The 12,913-nt window shown below is 37.4% G+C and overlaps 1 protein-coding gene across 1 annotated transcript in view; it reads right to left on the bottom strand.

Annotated features, from left to right (window-relative positions):
• Nucleotides 1-12,913, bottom strand: part of CSMD1 (CUB and Sushi multiple domains 1) — a 1,157,732-nt gene that overhangs the window by 887,108 nt on the left and 257,711 nt on the right. Inside the window, exon 2 of the mRNA XM_088136832.1 lies at nucleotides 5,432-5,648. Coding sequence (XP_087992958.1) covers nucleotides 5,432-5,648 — 217 coding nt within the window. The remainder of the gene's footprint in view (nucleotides 1-5,431; nucleotides 5,649-12,913) is intronic.

Here is a 12,913-nt window from a genome sequence, read left to right on the forward strand (position 1 = left end):
ATCCAGCTCCACTTCTTTCAGTAACATCACTATGTCCCCAGAAGGCTTCCTATAGCTTATCAGCCACTCAGGATAGCCAGCTATCAGCTGCTGCTATTGCTATTGTTCAGCTGGATAGCTAAAAGGCTGCCTAGTTTATTGATTTATTCATTTGGTAAGTGCATATAGCCACCCATCTCACATATACAACTCTGCTCAGCAGAGAGAGTTAAAAATACAAAAACAATACAACAAAATAACCAAAAATATAACAACAAAAATCATTAAAAACAATAAAACCATGAAAAGGAAAAAAACAAACAAACCCATAATCTGTGGGAGAGCGCACTCCATTTCCCTAGCAATACAGCCATTTTGCAGACTCCATACCCACCATAGTTCATGGATTCCCCTCCTCTCCATGGAAGGGGAAAATGAGAAAGATCCAAAATAAAAAGAAGGGTCAAGATCATACATTTATGGGCAGAGCTCCCTATACAAACAGGACCTTGAAAAGTGACATCAGGTACAAGGCCATAAGATATAATGCTAGCCATATTTACCAGTGCTCATCACCATATATCTCCAACATCTGCACAGGGCTTAAGTCAATTAAGACTGACAACAGGTAATGAATTGCATATGCAGCACCGTTTCTAGTATCGTTGCTCAGCAACCAACAGAAAGCCTGTCTGATATTAAATGAAAAATAACCAAATAAGCAACAAACTTGCACATTCTAATAGAGGGATGGGTAGAAATAGACTACAATTTGAGGATAGAATTTGGAATGACTTTTAGTAGACTGTGCAACTAAACATGTCCCAATCATTTAAAAATAAAATAACAACAGCTAAATAAAAATAGCAATGGCTAATTCGTGTTTCCAATCTAAATGTGACTGCAAAAATGAAGAAAACTTAAGTTTTGTGTAAAAGGACCGTGAGCTCAGCCTAGTTCTTCTACTGAAACAAATGTCATCAGCCATTAGTCAAAGGTAGTGCAAAACATTATAAAATTAAAATGTTGTCACAGGGTTTTTCTGCGCTGCCAAATTACCCTCTTGCTAGTATGGTCCAGCAACCATTTTTGGAGGACATGAACAGATGATGTCCTGTACTTACCCTCCGCCTACCATGAATGCAACCTCTAGACATATTTTCCTGCCTCCCTTTCAAAGAAGTGTTTTCCTGCTTCTGTTGGCTCAAGCAGGTTATTTGCTGCACTTTACTTTCTTCTCGGCCAGCCTTTGCACTTTCATTGGCTACTTTGCAGGTGCAGGAATGCCCCCTCATCACACTGCTCCCCTCTATAAAGCTATGTATTTCCATATAGAGGAAGGAAAGCTATTGGCAATTTTCCTGGAATGGAAAGCTGGGAAGACACAGCAGCAGGGAAATTGTCCAATGTGGAGATGTGATAGCCAGCAGTCTGGACTGAGTATCTTGCAAGCTACTGCCAAAGCATCTCAGTCTGGAAGGATTTTTGAAAACCAGCTTAGAGTCAAGCTGGCTTGAGCACAGGACAGAAAATAGCTTAAAGGTTAAGCACAGGACAGAAAAGCTTAAAGGATGCCCTTAAGGAACTGTGGGGTATGTCTGTGTGTGTGTAAAAAAATAAGCAAATAAATGTTTACTGTTGAAAAGATACAGTCCATGAGCTGAAAAAGATCTCCCTTGACCTAGTTGATTTCTGTAATTATTGGCTGCCCTCAAATATTCCATTCTTGGGTAAAACGATGAAGAAAATGTTGGTCTTGTAGGTTCATCTGTTTTTGGATGAAACTGATTATCTGGACATACTTCAAGTTTTTTTCTGAATGTAGTACTGAGATTTCTTTGGTTATGTTTGGTGAGTGACCGATGCCAGAAACTACATAGGAAAAATGTGACCTTGCTAGTTTTCCTGTCCTTTGTGGCAGCTTATGATACCGTTGCCCACGGTATCATTCTGGGCTAGAGTTGATTTGGCAGCATTATTTTTCAGTAATTCTGATAGTCGCCATCAGGATGTACCCAGAAGGTGATGTTGGGTGACTGTTGTTCAGTGCTCATTTCCATCAAGTTCTATTTTGTCTCCTATACTGATATAATATCTACATGAGCATGCTGGGTGAGGTCATTCAGCACTTTGGAGGAACATGCCCTTTTATACTGATGACACCCAATTCTACCATCTAACTCCAAGGAAACAACCAGTACACTTGAATAATCATAATCATAGTAATGGGCTGGATGAGGAAGATTTCAAAGCTGAAATTAAATCTACCACAAGAGTGAGGTGCTATTAGTAAAGAGAAAACGACATGGGGGAATGCAGCCTGCTTTGAATGGGATTGCACTCCCATAGAAAGAGCAGGCTTTCAGCTTGGGAATGTTTCTGATCCAGAGCTGTCACTTGATTTGTAGGTGATGGCCATGCTGGGTAACAGCTTTTGTACAATTACAGTTAGTGCACAACTGCAACCCTTCCTGAGCTGGTCAGATTTGACTGCCATTATCCCTGCCTTCATTACAACTCATCTTGACTTCTGCAGCATTCTCCACATGAAAAGAGCTAATGAAAAGTGCCTGGAAAACTGGAACAAGTCACAAGGATCATATGATGCTTATACTTATTTTGGCTGTCAATCACCTATGCACAATTCAAGATGTTGGTGAGACCTTTAGAGGCCTAAAAGACTCTGCCTATCTAACAGGCTGCCACTCCTGCTATGAACCTACCCATTTGCTTGGATCATAGCAGAAGTTGATCTGAAGTTTTGCTTGCTGTAAGAACTTGTTATCTGGTATGCAGGACAAAGCCATCTCCTTTGTGGCTCACAGACCATGTAATTCTTTCCCCAGAAGTAGGTTTAGCCCCCACCATCCCAGTATTTAGGAAAGCAGCAAAACATCCATCTCTTTTCCTGAGCTTTTAATTGCTAACTAATTTTAATAATACTGACTTTAACTGTGATTCTAATTCCTTAAAAAAAATGGAATAAAGATCTTCAACTTTGAAGACCTGCATTATAGTTGTACTCTGCTGTGGTTAGCTCTCTCTGTTTCTTCATCTCTAACCAATTTAGTTCCTCAGGTTTCATTTTCTTTCCCTTCTCACTGCAGCATCTTCTCTCTTGTTTCTCCCTCCTGATTTTAAAAAATATATATTTTATTTAATTTTGCTATTTGTGCGTATGTGCCAAAAGTAGTTGGTGAGAAAATGTTTGCTTAATGTACAGTGGGATCAATTTATTGTATAAGCAATTAGCTGCTTTAATCTCTATTTATGATTCCACTGTTCTTTGTTTTGAACCTGCTTCAGGCATACATACATACATACATATATATATATATATTCACATAGATGCACAAATAAGTGTGACACATGCAAACACATCTTGTAAAGGGAAAAGTCTCCCAGACTTTCAGGTGGAGTGGGCTACCCTATGCAATTTTATATTAATAAAATGGGAGCCAAACACCACACAAAAGTATCCCACTTCAATCTGCAAAATTATTTTTTGGCAGACAAATATCATTTAAAGCAAAAATAATAATACATCTTTAAACAATTATTTGTACTATTAAAATTATGTAAGTTTGGTCTCAAGGGGAATCTCACAGTTTTAAGACATGTGTGCGTAACACATTCTGCAGTGAGCAATATATTTTCATAGAAGCACACAACGGATACCATCATTCCTGACCTCAATATTATATTTATATTTCGGCATTGTCATAAGTGCTGTTAATTGTGTTTCTAAAAGAAACTGCATGAAGTGTAAAATGTGAAGAGTGTATCCTTAAAGCTTTTTGTTCTTGCTTAATTAGAACTTTCTATTTTAGTGACTGTGCTCATTATCGGTACTGTTTTGCTCATTAGAGCGAATGTTGCAGTAAGACACTACTGAGTCACAGATCATCATACATTTGCACAATGCTTTTAAATAATGACCTACATATCGCTATTATAAAAGAAGATCCCAGAGACTCCAGGCTGAGATGCTGAGCGTTCCTGTTGCATTAGTGAAAGGGAAAAGGAATAGTGTGACTTTTCAAGATATAGCAGAATCTAAGAGATGCACTGACAAGAGTGAGGCAGCAACCTTCCTATTTTGTTTGTTTGCCCCATTCACAACTCAAGGCAAGGCAAGAGAGAGTCTTTAAGCCATCCAGTAAAAACGGTACATAAGTAAGCGGAAATGAACTCCTAGCTTCTTTGTCACGCTAAGTCACTGCAGGACCTTCTTTCTCCAATCTGAGTCAGAAACTGAAAGTAACTGAATCAGTAATAAAGCACCTGAAGCAGCAGAATTAGGAGTAGGCTGGGGTTATTCTTCCCTTGTCTTGCCTGCATATATTATGCTTCAGAAGAGAGGTTTAATCTTTCTCTCACCACAATCATTTCATTCAAATCTAAATTCCACTTGCACAGTTCTTTTCAAGTAAAAACCATCCACAGATGTTTTGAGGAACCTTGAACACATCTTGAAGTTTGATCTCCTACTTCATGTATGGTTTGGTTTTCAAATACAAGTTACCCAAACACTTCAGTGAGTAGAGGTTGGCCTATACGAATTCACTGGGCTGTGGATTAAGACCTATTTTTTTCAATGAAGGGAATAGAGAATTATTTGTTCTTGGATCTTGGCCCTTGACAAAGTTCTAAGGGTCCAGATGAATATCAACTAATGAACGTTTTAGATTTTTCTAACATTATGCAACCATCTGTGAGAAATAAGTCTATAATACATTCGAATCAAAATGTATCATAATGAAAATATATAGTATCTTTCTAAATAAGCCCCTTTTTAAGGAGAATTCTTTGAAGCAGACTTAGAACTTGCTTATATAAATTCCTTATATAAAAGGGATATGAAATAATACATAAAATATATAAATATAGAATATTGAAAGGGATATAAAATTCTTGCATACTTAAAAGTATTCCCTATAGAAAAGGAATTCTACTGTTGAGATGATGTATGTGTCCTATTCAACAACAATAAGCAGACTTACAGAAAGAAATATATTTTCTTATAGGCGTGTTTTTGAGCTGAATAGCAAGCCAATGTGAACATCTCCATACCTTCCCCTTGAAATGTTAATAGCAGGGCCAAATGGGTTTTAGCAACACAATACGTTCTTCTTTATAAGCATAAGAAACAAGACACTTTCAACAATACCCTTATCCTGGCGTATCACAACTGCTTCAGAAAAATAATAAATAGACATACAAGCAAACACACGAGCATGCAAGGAAGCTAGCCAGCAGAGATCTGGGTCCAACTCTGATATCATGAAGGGAAAAATAATTTGATGTGAGGAAACATGTCTTTGCCACGATGAAAAGCAGAAGCTTTATGGGAGTTCATATGTGAAGCAGCCAAACAGCAGTAAATAAACCACCTTTACATCACAAGATAGAATTCTGTATTGTTACAAGAGTAGCTAGATTTTTACTTTACCTCACTTTTAGGTTTCCTTGTTGGGGCTGCCCATCATAAACAGACAAAATATCAAAATCTTCTTCAAGGGCAAAAGTATGAAATGATAACTGTATCCTGTTCCGTTCGCCTGTGATTATGATCCACGTGCAGTTGGCATAATTTGGATAGCCATGAGGAAATCCTGGGCTTTCTATTGTACCATTTGGACCCTGTACTAAACCTCCACAGTTCTGACCTGAAAAACAAGAAGGGAAAGAGAAATGAACATAACTTTTATCATTTTTGTTCCTCTGCCCTATAGTAGAATCCACACAAAGCAAGCTTGAGACTGAAAATTTAGCATTTCAAGATGTAATTCAATCTATTCATACAGTGTCACATTGAACAGAGTAAATGGCAACAAATTTAGTTCCCCCTGATTTCAAGCAGCCACTTATTTCTCATTCTTAAGGGTATAACCATCAGGAATAGATAGAGGTACACTGGGATGATGCATTTTTAACAAAGAAAACATTGATACAGAATAAACCTACATCAGATTCATATTATTTATTCTAGAAGACCTGCTTCCTCATCCAACAATGGTGACTACTGGTAAATTTGTCCCATGCACACTACAGGGGACTTTCTTAATTTCTCTTATAATATAATATGACTGGACCTTGCCACTGAAAATAACGGTCAAAGTTTTAGAACGGAGTGCTGGAAAACCTTGGCACACCTTAAATTCTAAGCATCAAAATCTCTGACACAACTCCAACTTCCTAGTGCAACAGCTTCTCAAAAAATAACTTCCATGCTGGCATTCAGGAAGTTACTGAAATCCAAATTATTTCAGAGGACATATTTTTGATGTACTTTATTGTGCCATTTGTCTTCTTTTTTTAATTAAAAAAAAATTCTTGACATATATGTTGGTGTTTTTACAGTGGTTGTTAAATTGTTATTGTAGTGTAAACCTTGGAAGCTGCCAAGAGATATTAGATCGCAGTGGAGTATAAGTTTGATTAAATAAATAAATAACAGCTACAGGAAAAAAATGTGTGGCTTGAGGGGATCATTAATATTACTAGGGGTGAATATGTTGATCCTGGAACAGCTGGGCCTTAAGGAAAACTTTTGTTACTCAACTTCAAGTTCCACATTGGGAAATAAAAAGTTTGATCATGTCTTTATTTTATTTACTACATTTTTTAAATTAACAGGCCTTATATAGTTCTCCAATCATTTCTGAGTGGTGTACAACCCTCCAAATCTGTAAATTTGCCTTAAAATAAATACATAAAAATCAAAACTTAAAACCAAGATTATACATTATAAAGCTACAGTATATACACTGGGAGCCAATATTCCAAAAACACAGTTAAAAATGACTACTTATCCAGAGTGATAATCAAAGCAGCCCTTCGCCCAAGGCTTGGTGAAATAGCCAAGTCTTCAAAGACTTTTTGAAGATCAGGAGGGCCAGTAGCATTTGAATGTCTGAGGGAACACTATTAAAGAGGATGGGGGCATGTTTCCATGGCCCCTGGAGGTAGAAATCTCTGACTGAGGGGACCTGTGAAGAGCTCACCTTACTAGACCTTACTGGGTGAGCAGATGTTATTAGAAGGCAATCCCACAGATATCCAGACCTTAAACCATGAAGAACTTTAAAGGTTACAACAGCATCTTGAGTTGAAAGCCAACTAGGTATCAGTGCAACTTTCAAAGTAAGGGTGTTATAAGTACCTCAAGGTTTGTCCATAGCTACCTGAGCTGCTGCATTTCTGGACTATCCATTATTTGAACATTTTGTATGCTGGCTGTGAGTGGCAGGGGACTGCATTGGGAAACAGGATCCAAATGCTTACTTAGGCAGCCTAGAGTTTAGTAGTGAGTTCAGGACAGATGACTTCTCTGTTCAGCATACATTGGAGGTACTGATGATGTTACTAGTTGGGTAGTGAAACATCTATAAGCAAACAACCAAGCTTAGAAAGCCCCAAGGACTCCACAGTTCAACCCTGACCTACATATATTCTCTTCTATCGGATACATTGGAGGGTTGTGTGAAGATTTTAAAAATTGAGAAACAATTCTGAAATGCCCCAGTTTTCTTTTTCTTGCATCACATCTAGCTCTCAAAGTCCCTAAATTAGGCAGACAGTAAATGTTTCAGTCTCCAATAGATCCTGTTGTGACTAAATTCTAAGATTCAGCACAGAACATTTTTATTCCCCATTTGGTTAGTATAACCTGCAGAATTATGTGGGGGCATGCTGCTTATTAACTAGGCAATCCTGCAACAAGTGGCCTTGATTTATGACAAGCAGTTTTTTTCTATCCATCTTGCTGAGCTCATTAATCCCTCAAATATAGATATGCCAAAGCTTAGAATTACACTGAGGCATAAAATCAATCTGTTTTGTAATGAATAAAATGTCTGCAAAGAGAAAAGTTGGGGGAGGCATTTTGTGCATAATGCTTGGACTCACATGCAGTTTTGGCATAAATATAATCCTAACACTTGCTGTTATACCCAAAACAAAGATTATTTCAGGCAACTTTTTATTATTTCCAAAATTCCTATGAATAGGTTTTTGACTCTAAATATTAACTTGAAATGCTGTCAAATGCTTGTGGGAGTTTCCAAATCCTAACATAAAGGATTTAATTAAAAAAAAGGATTTGCAGGTTAAAACTATGGCCTAATAAGTTACCATTTTCTACTGAATTTAAATCAGCAACTCTAATGAGTAGATATTAAAGCTGTGGGAATTCACTAGGCCTTTTAAAAGAGAAGGATTTCCGAGCATATCTGCCAATTGTTCAAACCAAGCCATTATAATGCAGACACTGCCACATTTCTTTCTCTAAATGTAGTGCCTTTTATAATTAAGTAGTTCCTAAAGATGTATTTATATCCTGTTAAACATAGCTTGAATTTGGAGGGGAAAAAACCCCACTCAGCTGGCAATAGGAAGCTGTCATTAGCTACATTTTATGAATGCTTCCTTCTTACTGCATAATGGCAAAAAAAAAAAAAAAAAAAAATCTAGGCACAGTCAGCTTTATCTTACTTTTTGTCTTTTAAAGCAATGTTCCGATGATGACTGAATGGGTGGGGAGAACTTTAATCCTGCTGGCAAGCCTTGTCACAAACAGAGTCAGTTTATTAGACTGCCTGCACAGACACTGTTGAAGGCAGACTGGATGTTTTTGTTATCAAGGTCTTATCTGAGAGGATGCTTGACCAGGTGTGCCGTTTCTGAAATGCAGATATACTAGAACACAGGGTGATGCATTTGGACTGATTGTAACATACATTAGGATTTTGAAGGGGGCGGGGACAGAAAAAGCTTAATAAATTCCAAATATGTTAAATTGTGTGTTAAGAACCAGCAAGTTAATGGCAAGATACTTTTGTTAAGGAAACTGAAGGCCAAGGTGGCTAAGTGAAGATGAAAGTTAATTCATATATACTCCCTTTGCATTGGGTTGAATGACCAAGCTATCTCAGCATAGGAAGGACTGCAATTTGAGTGAGAGACGGACTATAATACTAAATTAACATGCAGTTTGTTTCACTTGGACTTACTATGTTGTGTGACTTGAGCTATGTGATTCACAAACCGTGGCTTATGCCTAGATGCATGAAGAGAGCCACTATGACCTCAAAAAACCATAGTTAAAACATGTTAGGTAGTAGCACAAGATATAAAGCCAGCCAGTAAGAAAGGGTCAGAAATAAAGGGAAAGAAAAGAGCACATATGGGTTGAACAAGTAGAGTTGGACCCCTTGCTGGGGTGGAGTTGAGCTGCCATTCACAGAATTTCAAATGTGCCTGTATTAAGACTAGGCCATTGTTAGCCTGAGTCAGTTTCTCGATTACTGAATGCCAGGCAGCCAGTCCAGCATGTAATGTGGCACACTGGAGGATGGCATCCTGTTGTTGTTCAGCTTGGCTTTTGTAGGTGGAATGGGAACTCTTGTCACTAATGGAGATTTATTTTCTTAAAGCCTGAATGTCTGCACAAGGGGGTGGGGCAGAAATGTATTAAACAAAAGGACTGAAGAGAAGAGTTAGGCTTTCCCCATCCATAATGTAATTTAGCCTTAAAGAAATTTCTGAAGAATTGGTTTATGTTCATAAGGACATCATCTGCAAATTGCAAACCTACAGAAGCTCAATTTTCTAGAGAAAGAAAACAGTACTTTTGTTTCAGCCTCCGGAAACTGTGGAAGTCTGAAATAAGAGTCTGAGGTGCTTCCAACTAGTAAATGTGGAAAAACACTCCCACGCTCTTCATTTTCAGTCAGATCTCTTGAGGTTAGATGCTACTTTATTCTTTGGGAATTACATTTTTCAAAAATCTGTTTCATATATTTATCCTATCCCTAGCTCATTACTGAATTTGCTTTCCGTACTACATTAAATAGTTTCCTCCCTTAAAATGCTCTGTCTGGAATCCTGCAATTTCAGTTTTTAAAATTCAGCTCACAGTGTAGATCAGTTCACGATGAAATACAATGCCACTTTAGCATCTAGGCTTCCTAGTGCTGTATTCCTGGTGGCAAAGGAAATTCTTCTGCTGGTAGGGTTGCAAAAATACAGAAATGCTATTCTTTCCTATTTAAGTGTGTATTGCCTATAGCAAAGTTAGAGTTGAAAAAAGCTTTTGTTAGTCCCAATTGTATTTTTTTTTTCAGGCTTAATTGCTCTAGGATGATTAGAAGGTGAAGCCATGGCCTAGTTAGGGAGGCCCATAGTTACCTCTGACCTGGTTTACACCCTCCTTTCTTTCTGCACACAGAGAATGTTTTCCTAGCAATTAAGAATTTGGAAATTTGTTCATGTGTATGAGAGGTAAGAGTAATGAACAAGTTACAGTATACTTATATTGTCTTAATCAATGGAAAATGCTCAATTAATGGGAAAAAATCCAAAAAAGTTAACCATCATATATTTACTTGATAGACTTATTAGGAAGTTGCAAAAATTACATTTAACAGGTTCTTGAAAAGAATGTTATCAACTTGTTATTCAAACATATGTATAATAGAAAGAAGAACCTTGTGGCATTAGGTTGGCAGGAGAAATCTGTGGATAATGAAAACAATGATATTTGTGTGCTTCTATTGAACATTTTTAAAATAAGGAATCTTCTTAAAATAGCAGGCTCTTTATATCTTTCATTCTTCAAAAGAATAATATTATCTGTCCCTAACCTTCTATTAGGTTATACACATTTATGTCCTTTTGTCATTGACCTATTAAATGAATTTTGTACAGCACGATACGGTTGAGATGGCTGACTTGTTCATACAGCTGGACAGAACCTTATAATAGAATAAGATACGAAGGTAGAATTAAAAGTTAAGCTCCCATTAATTGGATGAATGAAAATGGCCCAGTATTTTTCTGTGCCCTGTGTGATGCTATGTAGCCCTTAGAAGAAAGTAGGGAAAATGTTGCTGATTATATTGGTGTGTGTATATTCTGCATACATATATCTATTGAAAAAAATGCACAAGATTAGTTCCCAGCAGAGTTTTGATATCATCAAGTGATAACTAATAACTATATCATGCAATGCAATGGATTTCTTTTAAAATTATAGGAACTTAAAAGGCACGTGATGGACTCTTCACTTCCCCTTTATCATGGCATGAACATGCCCTGCTAACTGTTTTTTCCTGCCATGTGCTCATGACATTGCCTTTGACTCTTCCCCAGCCCATAGCAAAGCAATTTTAAAGGAATGCTTTTCCTGTCCTCTTTGCAATGGAGAGGGTCTGGATTACTTCGCCAATGAGTCGTTGCTCATACTGTCAGCAGCTGGATTTAGGCAGCTGCAGGGAACTGCCTTCCATGACCATTTGAGGTTGAGCTACCAGAGTGACCAGACTTATGGCTTCCTTGTGCATCCAAAAGGCTTGTTAGCTCTTACCCAGGTAGAGTGTACTTTTGAAAAAAGTGCTAGACCTATTCTTTAACTCTGGGTTTGGCACTCAGGTCTTGTGCTCTCTTGAGATTAGATTATTTAACGTGCTTGGGATGGTGTTTTGCAGAATTCTGATTGAGAAGGTACAAGAGATGACAATGAACACATTTTGAGAAATGCAGTGTGGCTTTATGCCCCGCAGGTTATGTGTATACCCAATTTTTACTCTTTAGCAGGTCATGGTTAACAGCCCTGGAATTTCCTAGCCATCCCCCTCCCTTCCAAATTTGAATAGGTTTGATCCTGCTTCACATTTTGAGATAGCCAAAGTTGGCTAAGTGCTGGTGATTGCTTAATGTCTACAGCACCCAGAACTACTTAGCTGTCAGGTATGTTCCTGAATTCTTTTCAGTCTTTCAAACTGAAAAGTAGTGGTTTACTCTCTAAATATGTTGTTTGTGTTAGTTACTTTGGTTTGGTGTCATTCACTCCTAAGAATAACAATCAAAATCAACTTATCTTTCTCATTAGACTTTACCTCCTTAGTTCCTTTACCTGAACTGGTAAATAGCATATAAACAGGATTCAAGAGTCAGACTACAAGAATGCTGCCTAGAATCACTATCTTGTGAGATGGGTGGCTATAAAATGTTTAAATAACTAAAGAAACATTGCAATCCCTTTCAAAATTCTGTGTGCCATTGTTTATTTTCTAAAATTATCCCAGGTAAGCATCAGCTCTGATTAAGATGCTTCAGGAATCAGGACAGCAAAGGTAGTAAATACAGACATTCATATAGTAGCTTTCCTTTTTATTTTAACCATTAAAGAAAATCAGTTTGTAATTCTGTGTCTTCTGTGGTAAACAGTGATGTCACTGAAAGTGTACCAAATAATCTACATCACTGAGCACTATGAAGATTGTTGGAACTGCAGTGGTTACTTACCCACCTTCCCCATTCAGAAAGAAGGTCCAAGGTTGGACCATTATGGCTGGAGATGATGGCAATAACACAGTGCTTGAAAAGAGGAATATTGAACATGTTTGGAGAAATGTTTATTTAGAAGAGCAGGAATTTATCATCTATCCTTTAAAAATCCCTATTTACTTGAAGCAGTATCTACTTTCTTTTCTCAATAAATCATTGTTCTTACTTTCTCTTTGGAAGAAGGTACTAATTTGTATGCATGCACAATCATGTTGTTTGCTCTTCTAGAGATACTGAAGATATTTATCCTTTGTGAAAAAAGATGTCAATAAACAGTGTTGCGTGTGTGTGTGTGTGGGGGGGGTGTCTCTCAAAAGAAAAGCAGCAACTTTTTTTCCTTCCACAAATATGGATGCAGCACTTTGGTAGACCCCCAAGATTTAAATAATTCTCATTTTGTTATATTTAAAAGAGAATGGATTATTATGTAGATTTATCCCAAGAAAATCTATAGGCAGTGAGTTCAGCTGAAGTATTTGCTTCATTTCTTCTACATTTCACCTGAGCATTGTGAGGCTTCAACATGACCTCACTTTTACCCTATCTTTCCACTTTTTGAAAAGCTTCTGAACCAAGAATACTA

Source organism: Python bivittatus, unplaced genomic scaffold, assembly GCF_059951505.1.
Source record: "Python bivittatus isolate LINGU-HERP-01145 unplaced genomic scaffold, Pbiv_v1 ctg000020_np1212, whole genome shotgun sequence".
In the NCBI taxonomy this organism is placed as follows: Eukaryota; Metazoa; Chordata; class Lepidosauria; order Squamata; family Pythonidae; genus Python; species Python bivittatus.